General features: G+C 47.6%; 3 protein-coding genes across 3 annotated transcripts; 1 reads left to right on the top strand and 2 right to left on the bottom strand.

Annotated features, from left to right (window-relative positions):
- Positions 1–1,101: 1,101 nt before the first annotated feature.
- On the bottom strand, positions 1,102–2,040 carry BP5553_08226 (uncharacterized protein; the record flags this gene model as incomplete). The annotated part of the gene is made up of 1 exon (XM_032016849.1): positions 1,102–2,040. The coding sequence occupies one exon, from the start codon at positions 2,038–2,040 to the stop codon at positions 1,102–1,104; it is 939 nt and encodes a 312-aa protein (XP_031867140.1).
- A 1,824-nt stretch (positions 2,041–3,864) lies between these two features.
- Positions 3,865–5,615, bottom strand: BP5553_08225 (p-loop containing nucleoside triphosphate hydrolase; the record flags this gene model as incomplete). Its single annotated transcript, XM_032016848.1, has 2 exons — positions 3,865–4,344; positions 4,431–5,615. The coding sequence occupies 2 exons, from the start codon at positions 5,613–5,615 to the stop codon at positions 3,865–3,867; spliced, it is 1,665 nt and encodes a 554-aa protein (XP_031867139.1).
- Positions 5,616–8,675: 3,060 nt separating this feature from the next.
- BP5553_08224 (uncharacterized protein) lies at positions 8,676–11,580 on the top strand (the record flags this gene model as incomplete). The annotated part of the gene is made up of 3 exons (XM_032016847.1): positions 8,676–8,871; positions 8,933–9,504; positions 9,553–11,580. The coding sequence occupies 3 exons, from the start codon at positions 8,676–8,678 to the stop codon at positions 11,578–11,580; spliced, it is 2,796 nt and encodes a 931-aa protein (XP_031867138.1).
- Positions 11,581–12,688: the final 1,108 nt, after the last annotated feature.

Below are 12,688 nucleotides of genomic sequence, written 5' to 3'. Positions count from 1 at the left end.
TGCTCGATAATAGTAAGATTCCATCAATTCTCATAGCTTCGCCTTTCCCATCCTGTTCAATCGCTTATAGGGCTATCAATCTCTACGTAGTGTTGGTGTTTCCACTTGGCCTATATTAGTCCTAAATAAATCGACTATCCGTTAGAACGGCGGTATCTGAACAGCAAACTAAGTGGCAGTAGTTACTTCAGAGTTTGCAGGGGGGGTTTATTTAGTCGAATGGCTGTAGCTGGGACGGGAGGTGACGGGATCATCTCCGACACGATCCTGAACCCTGACGCTAGCAATCCACTTTTTAGACTAAGAGGGGGGTTGAGTACAAGAGTTGACTGTTTAGCAATAACAGGGCTCCTTCAAACTGCAATACTCCCACAAACATATCGCCAACCTGCATAGTCTAAGACATAGTTCCTATCATATATACGCGTGCTATCTTGGTGAGATGATCGAGATCGGAGCCCTTGGATATAGCCGTGGAGGTATCTACACTGCCTATACCTTAGGCAGTGTATTACGGTGTTGTAATCCTGAAATCTATGCTCGAAAACGTCCCACAGCTGTAACTCAGAGGCTTTGGTTTTGGTCTTCAGAGTCTATAACTCGTAGTAATAACAAGCCGTACTCATCTCTCACATGACTCTCTCATCTCCCTACAAAGTCCTATATATGAGAGAATCTCAGAATCATATCCACAGCCACACGATATTAATTCTAGACACATAATTGGCGTAATCAATGAAGTGGTTTGGGGTATTGCCCTCTATGCCCTTTCTTATTTAAAGTTACTTTCCAAGTCCTTACACAGCTCAGTCATAGTTTCATCAGATGCGACTTTAAGCTCTCACTAGATTCCCTTCTTTCCCACGACTACAGATATTAACTTATACCCGCTAACCTACTTAGAAAACACTCATTTCACAGTTATTAATATGTTATCATATGGTTAAATTATAGATTGCAGTGACAGTGGTCCTTAGTGCTGAGGGGCTCGCCTACCTCTGATGTCGACATAAGGAACCTAAATTGAAATAAAGCTAGCAAATAAACGAAGCAGGTAGTAAATGGAAAGGAAATAAGTTACCCCATTAGCTCTATCTCCCACTACTCAGCTACCGCCATCCCAGTGCTATCGGGAGATTTAACCCACAAGTGTGTATCATCACACCAAGCCGCTTCATCGTCTCCTTGGGGGGGAGAAAGCCACATCATATCCTCGTCATCTGGGTCTATCCTATAGACATGGGCAGGTCCACCAATATCAAGAGAGACATACTCCTTTGCCATGGGGCTATATTTCCACTTACACGCGGGTGGAAAAAGGGAGTCCGAACCCCGTTCTGGTAAATCGGTAATCATAGACATAGGCCACTCGCCCTGGGATATCCAGTATGGAATCATGTACCAGGAGCCGATGTTGAGGACAATGCTCTCACTATTAATAAGTGGGAATATTTCCGGGTCATCGACAACTTTGAAGTTAAGACGAGTAGTCAGAAATTCTGTGTCAAAGCGGGAGTAACCAGGGTCCTGGACTGTTACCGGGAGAGGGTTCCCACCACCTAGCACCTCACTAATCGTCAACAGGGCAGCAATTTGGAATGCGGGTGCCTTACCCATGCGTTCCTCGTTTACCCCGCTTGGATGTAGGCTGCCTGTTGCCAAACCCATTACGTTGGTGATCGGCACCTGAGCCTTCACCTTCTTGAGGCATTTAACCAGCTTGTCGTGCTCATCGCTCTTCAGCCACCTTTGCTGGTTCTCTCTAAAGCTCTTCTCCATATCCTCCAATGACACTATCTTATACTCGTCCATAACTACGTCAAATGAAATTTCATTTGGAGAGTGTCCGTCAATTTCGTCGTCTTCTTCCCTGTCCATCAATTTAAGGTATCTATAGACATGTAGCTCAGAATGGCACACATTGTCATCGGTCAAATTTTGGAAGAGCTCGGAGGTAAGGGGCTCTTTTTGGATAATTTCATCCCCATCCCAAACAATGATTTCATCGGTTGTCTTGTCGAGAGTGGCTTTGTAACCCATCTTGAAATTATTCGACGGATCGTATGTTTCGGTATGAAGGGTAGATTTGATATGAAGTGCAGATTCGGTATGAAGGACAGCTGTACTGTAGTAATTGGAAGTGATGGTGACCTGTGGGTGCAATTAAAACTTGAAAGCTGTCGACCATTTAAATAGCGTAGAGGATGGACTTGTTTATGAATAAACAAACAGTCCTAGGAGAAAACAATATTCATCAGCTTTTGGTTTACTCTCCGAAGTTGACAAAGAGCAGGGATATAGCAACTGTGGATGATGCCTATCAAATATTAAATTAAACCCTCTTTTAGAATACACCTAAGGCAAATAACCCGACAGTAATTCTTTGTGAGGTATTGAACAGTAACCTGACTAGAAATAAATCCTTGTTTCCAGAGAAGTAGACAAAGAACGGCGGCGGTTAGATATTTTATCCTGAATCAATCATTAACAAAGAACATAGCCATTGTTTAGTACAATAAATGTAGTAGCCAAGTAGAACCAAACACACGTAGGATTGAGTAGGTAAAAGCTGGTTTCAAATTATTACAAAGTGCGGTCTTCTAGATGAACAACTATCTCGTACTCGCAATCTAAAATTAGTTGCAGAGATATTAAGACCATGCGAAGAAGTACCTGGTCCTCTGAATATACAAGCGGTTGGAAATTAAGTGGCGTATAAGTAGCGCCCCGGGTATTTTAATTAGGTGCATGCCATCTTAGATATGTGTGAGATATATAATTATTGCAGCTAACCCAGAAAGCGAGGAGGGAAAAATGGATTCCCAAAATTTTCGCGTTCAATGTACTTTATGTCCTAGAAAAAGACGCAAAGGAAGAGGGAGATTTTCCACATTCCTCTTATTTAATCCAGCAAATAAGCAAAAAAATTGGTAGCTACTAGTAGATATGAGCAAAGTGGTTCATGGACAAATCATCCTGCTTGTGCCCATTTTCACGTCAGCTAGTCTCGCTTAAGCCCCTTTCTCGCATCCACCTAAACCCAAGGATAATATAGCACCAAAAGTCGCAGAGGTAAACTCACAACAAATTTAATCATCGAACTACGAAGATTTTGAAATACCTCTAAAGATAAAAGGATTCAGAACTTGTTATCACCTATTTTGAGATGATATAAATTGAGATATTTCTTCAGTGCACAGGAACCCCGGCTTCCGGACACTTGTTGGACCGGTTTATAAAATGTTTCAAAATGAGGACAATAATGACGGCTAATGTGAACTAGACTAGTGAGGCTGATCAAGGAACCACAATTTGGGAACTGAGTGGGTGTTTGAGCGCAGGGCTCTGGCGGTCTCGAGGACAGCTACCTACTTATTTTATTACATTATCTACGCTAGTGACAGATGCCGCTTCAATGGCGTTGTTAGAGCTGTTCTCGCTAATGCGGTAGGAGATGCCAGTAGGCTTTTCAAGCGCGGTGGTGACGACCATGGGGACTCTTACCAGGAGCTTCTGCGCTATGCTAAACGATTTGAGGTCGTCGGCGTACGACATGTTAATGTACCATCCTCGCCCTTGAGGCTACATGTCGAACACACTAGGTACTTGCCTGCGTCTGAGTCTTAGATCGCATGGGGTGTGCCCAGTCATACCAGCGTTGGATGATGAAATGACAGAAAGTCATGGGGCGGACCAATTCTTTGGATCTGTCGATTCTTAAACAACGATACCCTTGGAGCCCGTGCTTGACAAAATCAAGTAGATTGTAGATCACAGACCATCCACCCAAGCGTTATTATGCGTTGTAGAAGTTTATATACCATTGTTTTAGAACACTATAGTACATTATAGTACATGTTGAAATCAGCTCTCCTCATTTCCATCTCCCTCGTCTACTTTTTTCTCCTCAGCCTCTTCTGCTTTCTCCTCAAGGCTAACTTCTGTAACCTTCTCCCCCCAGCTCGCACCATCCTTCGTTATAAAATTATACTTGCCCCCCAACACCAGATCCTTGGCAACGATCTCCCTCGTTCTCCCCAAACTTTCGATATCATTAATCCGCTGCAATGTAGCTTCTAGATGTTCCTCGAACCCTGGCTCGGCGCAGATCCTGCGGAAGGCGCGCTGCATGGGTACAGAGTCAGCGCGGACGTGGGCAGTGGATGTGATGGCAAAGAGGTTGATGTGGTCGTATTGTTGGATGAAGTCTGCACGTGTCATTATTTGACGGGCGATATGGAGGGGGATTTTGGGGATGTTGTGGGAACCATCATCGTCTGGGGGACGAGGCGGGAGGTTCTTTTCGGCGTTGACGAGGGCATGGGCTAGAACCATGGCTGCGGACTGGAACGGGGAAGTGGTTAGTTTCGTTATATGGAATAGAGGAGCATGGTTCTTAACAAGAGGAAGGGCGGAAGAATTTGGCTTACGGCGTATTTTTGCTGGTCCATTACATCGTCATCCATCTCCGCGCCTAGAATCCAGCATTGATTTAAGAACCACCTGCGCTCAGTATCGATGATATCATCACAAGTCCGAAGCATATCCTTCGACTTGGCCACGCGGTTGAGGAAGGTAAGGCGGCCGCCTACGCGGCTGTAGACCTCAGCTAGGGTTTCCGAAGGGGGAGCTTCTTGGAAATATTTCTGTCTGTACTTGGCGAGTGCGGACATTGCTTGGGATTTCGGGAGATCAGCTATGGCTGTGACCTCCATGCGTGTAGCTAGCACTTTTAAGCGCTCGTAGACCCAGTAGTCGTCGCTATTGAAAACGACCGTGACGAGGTTGCTGGCGGCCCACTGCTCTGCGCGTTGCTGGATGAGTTCTATCAGATCTCGTCCATCTTCGTCATCCCTTAGGAGATGGAATGCGTTGACGATTAAGACCAGTGGCTTTCCAACTGTTTTCCGCCTTAGTAGAGCAATCTTCTCTAGTTTGTTGAAAGCACGCTCAATATCCAGTAACGCAGTACTATCTCTGGGGCCTCTCTCTGAAAAATAGGACCCGATATAGTCCTCATGGAACTCGAAATTCAGCGCTCTTCCCAAGCGTATCCTAAAAATCTCGAGATCTGCATGCGCTTCGAACATGCTGATGCCTTCACCCTCTACTTTCTTCATCGCATCGAGCAACATACTCGACTTTCCGGTGCCCTTCTCGCCAATAAGCAGATGGTAGTGGCCACGGTCAGTACCGTCCACAATGGCGTCGATTTTGGCTTGTTCATCCCGGAGGATCCAGTGCTCGTCACCCTCTTGCTCCTTGCAAGGGGCGATTGAGTTCGGGACTTCCTTGCCTATCGCCGCCAGCTCGAGAACGGGATCACCAGGTTGAAAGGCGCGCTCCATCTTGTGAAGTACGAGCCACTTGTAGAATCTGTGGTACATGTACCCGCCTGTCGCGAATCCTGTACCAAGGACGAGAATGGATGCAAACGCGGTTGCTGCGGCTTCGAGCATCTTTGTCCAGAGCGACTGGGGGTCATTTTGCGATGATGAGCCATAATGTGGGTTCGAGCCACTGGCCGCGTTGACTGAAGAGTCTCCATTACCTTGGACGCCATTAGCAGCTAATTCTATTCTCAATACTCTACACTTCAGGCATCTAACGACCATCCTGTTGAAACAGTATATGGAAACACCACGTGACCTGTCCGAATGAGGTAGATTGTCATCATTAATAGATCTGCCTCTCGCTCACTTGAGACGAGAGAGCCTTGCCTATGGCGGCTATGATGTTCGACGCCATCACCACATAGCCATGGAGATGGAGAGGCCCCTTCATTTCTGCTCCGTATCGAGCGGCCGCGGGGCTGCAGAATCTGGGGTGCATGGTCTGAGACGCGACATCACGTCCCGGCCACGATGGCAAAAATCAACAAGTGTGCCCGGCCGGCAGATGCAGATGCACGTCGTGAGTTGCATGCAGACTGGGGAAAATAACATGTAACCTTATCGGACTGCACTATCATATCATATAGAGATGGAAAGACTTACGAGTAGGGCCGAAGTCTGTGTTGGAAGCCAGACATCTTCGTTGGATTTGGGCGGGCGCGACGGGAACTGGATATCTGTTCGTTCCGTACGAGTAGCGCGTCGGCGGCCTGGCGAAAACCCAGGAGGTCAGGGGCGAGGACAACGGTGGACATATCCGCCTCGAATGGGCTACCAGCCTGGTCATACTGCTATTAGAGCCTCCGCCCTCAGATGGGTTGCGAGCGTCGTACTGGTACTGGCATTGGCACTGGCATTGGCATTCTTGGGCGTTGGCATTGGACACAGCGATACAGAGCGCAAGTGTTCGCAGTCGAGCGAGAGAAAGGAGGTTCTCCGGGGGTTTTGTTGCCCGACATTCATTTCATTACGATTACGAGCGCTGTTATCAGCAGCTCCTTCTTGGCTTTTGTGGGTTAGCGAATCGAATCGCATTGGCCCTTCACATACAAAAGACCCCAACCTAGGCCTAGTTACAAAGTACGCAATAGCCCGAGCATATAAAGAAACTTAACTTAGGATGGCCCTTTATGATCAGATCTCCATGCTCCGTGCTCATCTTATGGCTGTAAGAGATCATCGGATGATCTTGTGGGGAAGCCACCGCATATATGGCTTTTGGATATCCGCAGCCATGTATGAAGTCAATAAACCGCCTTTTAAAGCCACAGCCCACCCTTGTCCTAAGGGCTTGCGTTTTTGCTATACATCCCCTTTTGGATTCCTCGTCTTCGTCTCTTCACCCCTATCGGCTCTCCTCCTTCTCCCTCACTAGCATACCGGCACTTCTCGTACTGCACGTATGGCCCAAACCCTTCCGTCAATGCCGACCACGCAATTGGCATATCTTCTCTTATGTTCTGGAAAACCGGACGCTGCTGGTTGTAAGGACTAGGCGCAATCGTGTTCTCCCTCGCCAAAGCCTGGCCTGATGCCTCGGCGCCGAGCTTCAAAATTGAAGGTGCTGCTTCAACTCCACTATCGTCAGCACCATGCTGCTTGCACCTGCTGCTTGCCACTTGACCGCGGAGATATACCTCTAGGAAGGCCCTCACCTAACTGAAGCAATGCGATCCAACCCGGATGTTCTGTCGTGTTGTAGACAAGAGCCGCCGCCGCGTATCGGTCGCAGGTGAGATTGCGAGGGCGGCTAGTCGTGTCCCGGCTCCGCACCACGGTACGAGCACTTCGCAACCCAATTTATCCGCTAGCAAACGCCCGTATCAGACGACGGAATCAATCACGATTCTATCATATCTCCAATCCAGTCCGGAAGCGTTGCACCGCGACAAAGAGCACTTATCCAGTATGGAGAACTGCATTATTACCTGCGGGAAGCATGGCAAAAGTTCAACCTGTCGACACCATCGGCGTCCACTCACCCTCCCAACGCAGATGTCAACGCCCGAAACATCTGGTGACTCGGATTGATTCGAATAGCCTCGGATGTTTCTCTACTATATTCTTTTTCAAAGCCTGACCAATGGCCGCCCTTTGCAGTACAAATACGCCTGGTGCGGCGTCGGCATAACCAACTGAGCGGCGGCGCTCAGACTGAAAAGAGGGACGTTCAAAACATGTTTCCGTTGCGTTGGTGCATCATCACCCCGTGGAGGTCATGCACCGCTTGCACCAACATGCCCAAAATATATCATGAAAATGCACTTCCATCTGTATCCGATGTTTCTTGCATCCGGTCTTGATGTAGTTCGTCCATTCATTAGTGTAACAGGAAATGGTCCCTTGGATGGATGGAAGGGTCTCTCCACAGCCCAATCTGTGACCCATGGCCAGCAGCCGTGGGACTTCTGCATGATCACCCTCAAGGATTCCTTCTCGACGTCAGATATTTTTGGCAGAAGAAGTCGTGCCAAGTTGTCCACAGAAGTAGACCCGGGGCCATCCGTGCAAGACAACGATCATAATGCATAATGTTAATGCAATGGGCACAAGTTGCCGAGAATTGCCCTACGAGAAACCCCATGTTGGAACAGGCTGCCCGACCTGGGCTTCTGGGGATGACTGAGGCGGGCTGCCTGCTGCCATGTGTTCGCAACTTGAGCACCTTGCGAGGCAATGATAATACCATGGAGGTGCCCGCTGCCGGGCTGTTGACCTTTCTCACTATCGACTTTTGCGTTTGTCTTTGAAGGCTCGCTGTCTTTGCCATTCTTTTCCACCTCACCCTCTTTCTGTTTGCATTCTTTCTTGGTGTCGAGCTTGTTTCCAGTTTCCGTCGACCAATGCCTTGGAAAGCCGATCATACAACCGACACTGTTTGCAGATCTGCCTTGTGGCTTCTTCGTGTCAGTGAACTGTATGCCTTCTGCTGTTAGACTCACGATCGATTCTCTGGAGCCGAGAAACTTATAACAAAGAGACTCAGCGCTTGATAGCCATCGTTCGGCCGCAGATCCATCAGCTCAGCGGCGTTTGATAGGACAGCAAAGTGGAGAGATTCCATCGCTCCAACTATCCCAAATCAACAGCGCGGGAATATCCTATGGATTGTGGCTCCTGGGAACTGCCTAGCTTCAACTGGCACGATATCTTGCGGAAGGGAAACGATAATTAATAATCGGGAAATAATTCCTAGCTCTGAGTAATCGGGTTGGGTATTGTGGCACTGGACGTGTTCATTGCTGTCTTCTAATCGCGGTAAGGACTTTTGGCTGGGTCGAAATGTCCAACAACAATATATCTTCCACGGGGGAGGGGGAGGGCGCGTCACCTTCCAGATCGCGCTCACGATCTCTGTCACCACACAACTCCTTAACCGATAAACACTCCACCTCTCTCCCATGGATTCTCCATCACATTCTTGAACGAGAATTATCGAATGAACTACCTCTGCGAATCATGTTTTCGTTCAATGCTGGTATGCGATTGACTTTGATTAAGACTAGAGAATTGACATATTTGCTAACGCTTCTGCAAAGGTCAACAACTCCCCACACTCAAGCAGGCACAGCAATGGTGGCAGTATGAACCCAAAGGAAAACTCATCATCGAATTCCTTTCATCACTGCCCCAGATCGATCAGTCCTCTGAGCAAACTGAGTCTGAAAACAAACGGATCCAAAACTCAGATTCAGAACAGGTAGACGATGGCGCTACAGATATTTGTGAAGTTGACAGATTTATGAATTTCAATCATGACCTCCTGTTTGACATCAGCTCTGAAGATCATCCATCGGCGGACCGGCGACAGACGCATGGATTCCCACCCCACTTCGTCCGGGATATCTGCCTACAGAAGGTGTTTTTGAAGGAGTATAAAGAAGTGGACTTCGGTCAAGCCCTGACGTGTCTGGACTACCTTAGAGATCTCGAACTCTCGAGACGAACTGCTTTAAGAGAGGTAGCCGAGCGCCTTAATATCAAGGAGGATAGCTGGAGATCGGTCTTGCAAGAGGAGCCTGAGGCTTACGCCTGGGTATCGAGTGTCCAACTCCAGGAACTGGAAATTGAGAAGTATTATGCAGCGATCTTCGTCGATCTTCGAATATGGGTATGAGACCCCATCCTCTATTATGATACTGTGCTGACCATATCGCAGACTATGGTTCATGAGCTGCAATATGAGCCGTTTTACAAGCCGAATGTCTTAGCGATGCTAAACACTCTTTTCCCACCTAGCCTAAAGGACATGCCGAATGATCGCGTAGATATCAAGACGTTAAATAAATACCGAAGCACCTTCTACGGCCATATTCTCGCCGTAGAAGCACAGGGCTCAGCCATTGTCAAAGACTTTATCGACAAACTGCTGAGTCCCGATACCAAGCACAGCTGGCCGGAAACAAGAAATAACTTGGTAGCCTATATAGAGTTAGCGGAGAAGATGATCACACAAGCGAAGGAAATCAGTGGCATGGAGTTCTTCAAGAGAAATTCACTCCGCAACTCGAAATCTAGCAGCGACGCGCCCTCACCTTTTAGCGAGCGCCCAGGGACTGCCAGCAGCGCGACTACAAGCGTTGATAACCACATGTCGCCCATCTCGAACCCGAAGTCCGCAGATATGGGCTTAAAGGATGGAGACACGATTCCTGGCGATTCCGGCCACAAAACGATGAACGATTTACCTAAGGCGGATGCTGTATTCGAGCAATCAGCACCCGGGTCGCACTCCTCACTGATCCCGCCACCTCTTCAAGGTTCCGAATATTCGATTCTTCGAAAGCGAACACCAAAGCTCAGTCTGAAGACCGAACCAAAGACACCCGGCAAGAGCACGTTTAGCAGCCGATTCCGCGCTATATCAAAGTCCAAAGTATCTCCGCTTACACTATCCCCGGATTCACTACATTATACACGCCACCCGCCCACCGTCAGCAGTCCTCTTGTGGACCCCCGAAACAAGCTAAACACCGACATCCTGCAAGAATCAGACACGCAACCCCCTAGAACGGGTGGCCTCCCAATCGAACCTCTTCGTAACTTGCAGTCGAAGGTCTCCCCTAGCATCAAATCAGACACCAACACCTCTGCCGCCACAAGTTCGAAGAAAACAGCCGTGGCTGATAGCCTTGACTTTTTAAATCGCCCTTACGAACCACCATCTCATCCAAAGTTAAAGTCAAAGGCGAGTCTTAGCTCCATGTTCCTACGGCGAAAATCATCCTTCGGGCCAGCAAAATTAGATACCTCAAATACTTCCTTGCGAAACCCTCATGAAGAGATGAAGATTGAGCCGCCAAGCAAGCTTTCAAAGCAAAAGAGCTTGAATTCCATCGAAAAGGCAAGACCGAAGACACCCACGGTTCGATCTAGCACGTGGACAGAATCCCCCCAGCCCGCCCAGCCCCCCAAGCTCCCACCGTCCCCTCGCAAACGCCTTAGGGGCAGGAAGAGTTTCTCGACTTTCGGAAACAGATCGAACTTGTCGACTTACGGAAACAGAACGGTACCACCCGGATATGTATCACATGTTCGGAAGGACACCATCTCAAACCCTATCTTTGTATATGACGAGTCGAACCCTTACGAGCGGTATAGGTTGGTGCCTGATCCTCGGTTGCCCCCAGCCGATCCGATCGCTCCTGCTGTTCCCTCTTCCCCTACTAGAGCCGGTATCACGGAGGAGCTTCGACAATTCAATTTAAGCATGTCAGATACACAGGAGACCAGCACCGAGGACACGACAATTGGTGATGGCGAATCACTTAACAAGAAGATTAATGTCAAATCGCAACAAATTCAGTCCCCGGATTTCTTTCGCCCTACCAACTTCTCCAAAGCCCATCCAGATGGATACAGGCCTGCTAATATACACATCTCGAGCCCAGAACTCATGGGTGAAGATGAAGCAGACTTCCACGCCAATGAGTGGTCGCGAAAGTGGTTGATTGCGGATAGCATCGCCATCAAAACAGGTACACTCAGACCATCGGGATCACCTCTTAGACCAGCATTTGAGCAGCCTAGAGCAACTCCTCAGCCACCTGGGAGACCGCGGCAGCTATCGGCAGTGAGCGAGGAAGCTAACGTCCCAGCGCCACTTCGGATAAAGAGCCTTAGGAAGATGAAGAAGGAGAAGCAGAAGCATGTGGAAATTGACGTATCGAGATTTTCAAAGTATTGATAGGGGAATACACTTGCTTTGTATAGATTATAAGGAAGTTAATTAAAATAATGTAAATAGTACAATTCTACAAAAGCGATTTGAACAAACTGACATGGCCAATCAATCCCGTAAATGTTCCAGCGCACTAGAGATGTTTAAGGCTACTAGGGTCTATCAACCCAGGCCAACCAAAAAGTCATAGTGCTCTAAGCCAGGCACCTTACTTATTTAAATTTTGAATATTCTGTCAATTTTATATACTGTATAAACTCGAGAAATTGCTTGACTTGGCATCTAAGACTAGTCCTTAGCGTAAGCCTCCGGCCAAATGAAACTCTATTCCAGGCATCAGAATCCACCTACCTAATTTTGCCCTACATAAGCTGCTATTCCACCTACTTCGCGTATCTCTGTCTATTTATTCGACCACTTATCCGACTACTTATTCGACTCTGATATACCTCCACTTTCGCCTATTAATACAAATACTCGTTGCACACGTATATCTATAGCTAGATCTAACGGCCAGATACTCGATAGTCGAATTATTAAGCGCTCAAGCTGTAAAGTTGTCCTATTTACTCAGCGAACCTATATAGCTGAACTAGCGATTAAGATAACTAAATGAAGTTATCTAAAGGCTTGTAAAGTGGACTATATTATAGTAAGGCTATACTACTTTGTTTTTGTACTAGATTAGGGCTTTGACAGCGTGGAAGGGTGACCCGACAACGCAACCGTGCCTCGGCTTGCGCGGTATTTGAATATCCCAATGGTTTGCGAATAAGGTAACCATGAAATGTGGATTTTCTGTTTAATAATAGAATCAAGATAAAATCTCAGCTGAGTTGTGTTCAACTTGTGATGAAAATGGTGAATTTGGCTGAAGACTCATCCCACTCAATATATTGACTGGCTTATGGCACTACTAGCTTATCTACATTCGTTCAATTGTAGCGAAAACGGATCGACTTCGATTGAGCATGAAGAGCGCCCTTCGCGCTGGACTGTGCCACGGTCTTCGGTTCCTTGTGGTGCGTAGATATCGCCTGCAGAGTCCCAGGTGGAGCGGGGGAGTAGAAGTAGTCAGCGTGTGGTGAAAGGAACCAAATTGGGGTACGACGTC

Source organism: Venustampulla echinocandica (genome assembly GCF_003357145.1).
Source record: "Venustampulla echinocandica strain BP 5553 chromosome Unknown scaffold_7, whole genome shotgun sequence".
Classification (NCBI taxonomy): domain Eukaryota; kingdom Fungi; phylum Ascomycota; class Leotiomycetes; order Helotiales; family Pleuroascaceae; genus Venustampulla; species Venustampulla echinocandica.
Note: the sequence above shows the minus strand (reverse complement) of the source record. Positions and strands in the feature narration are given on the sequence as shown.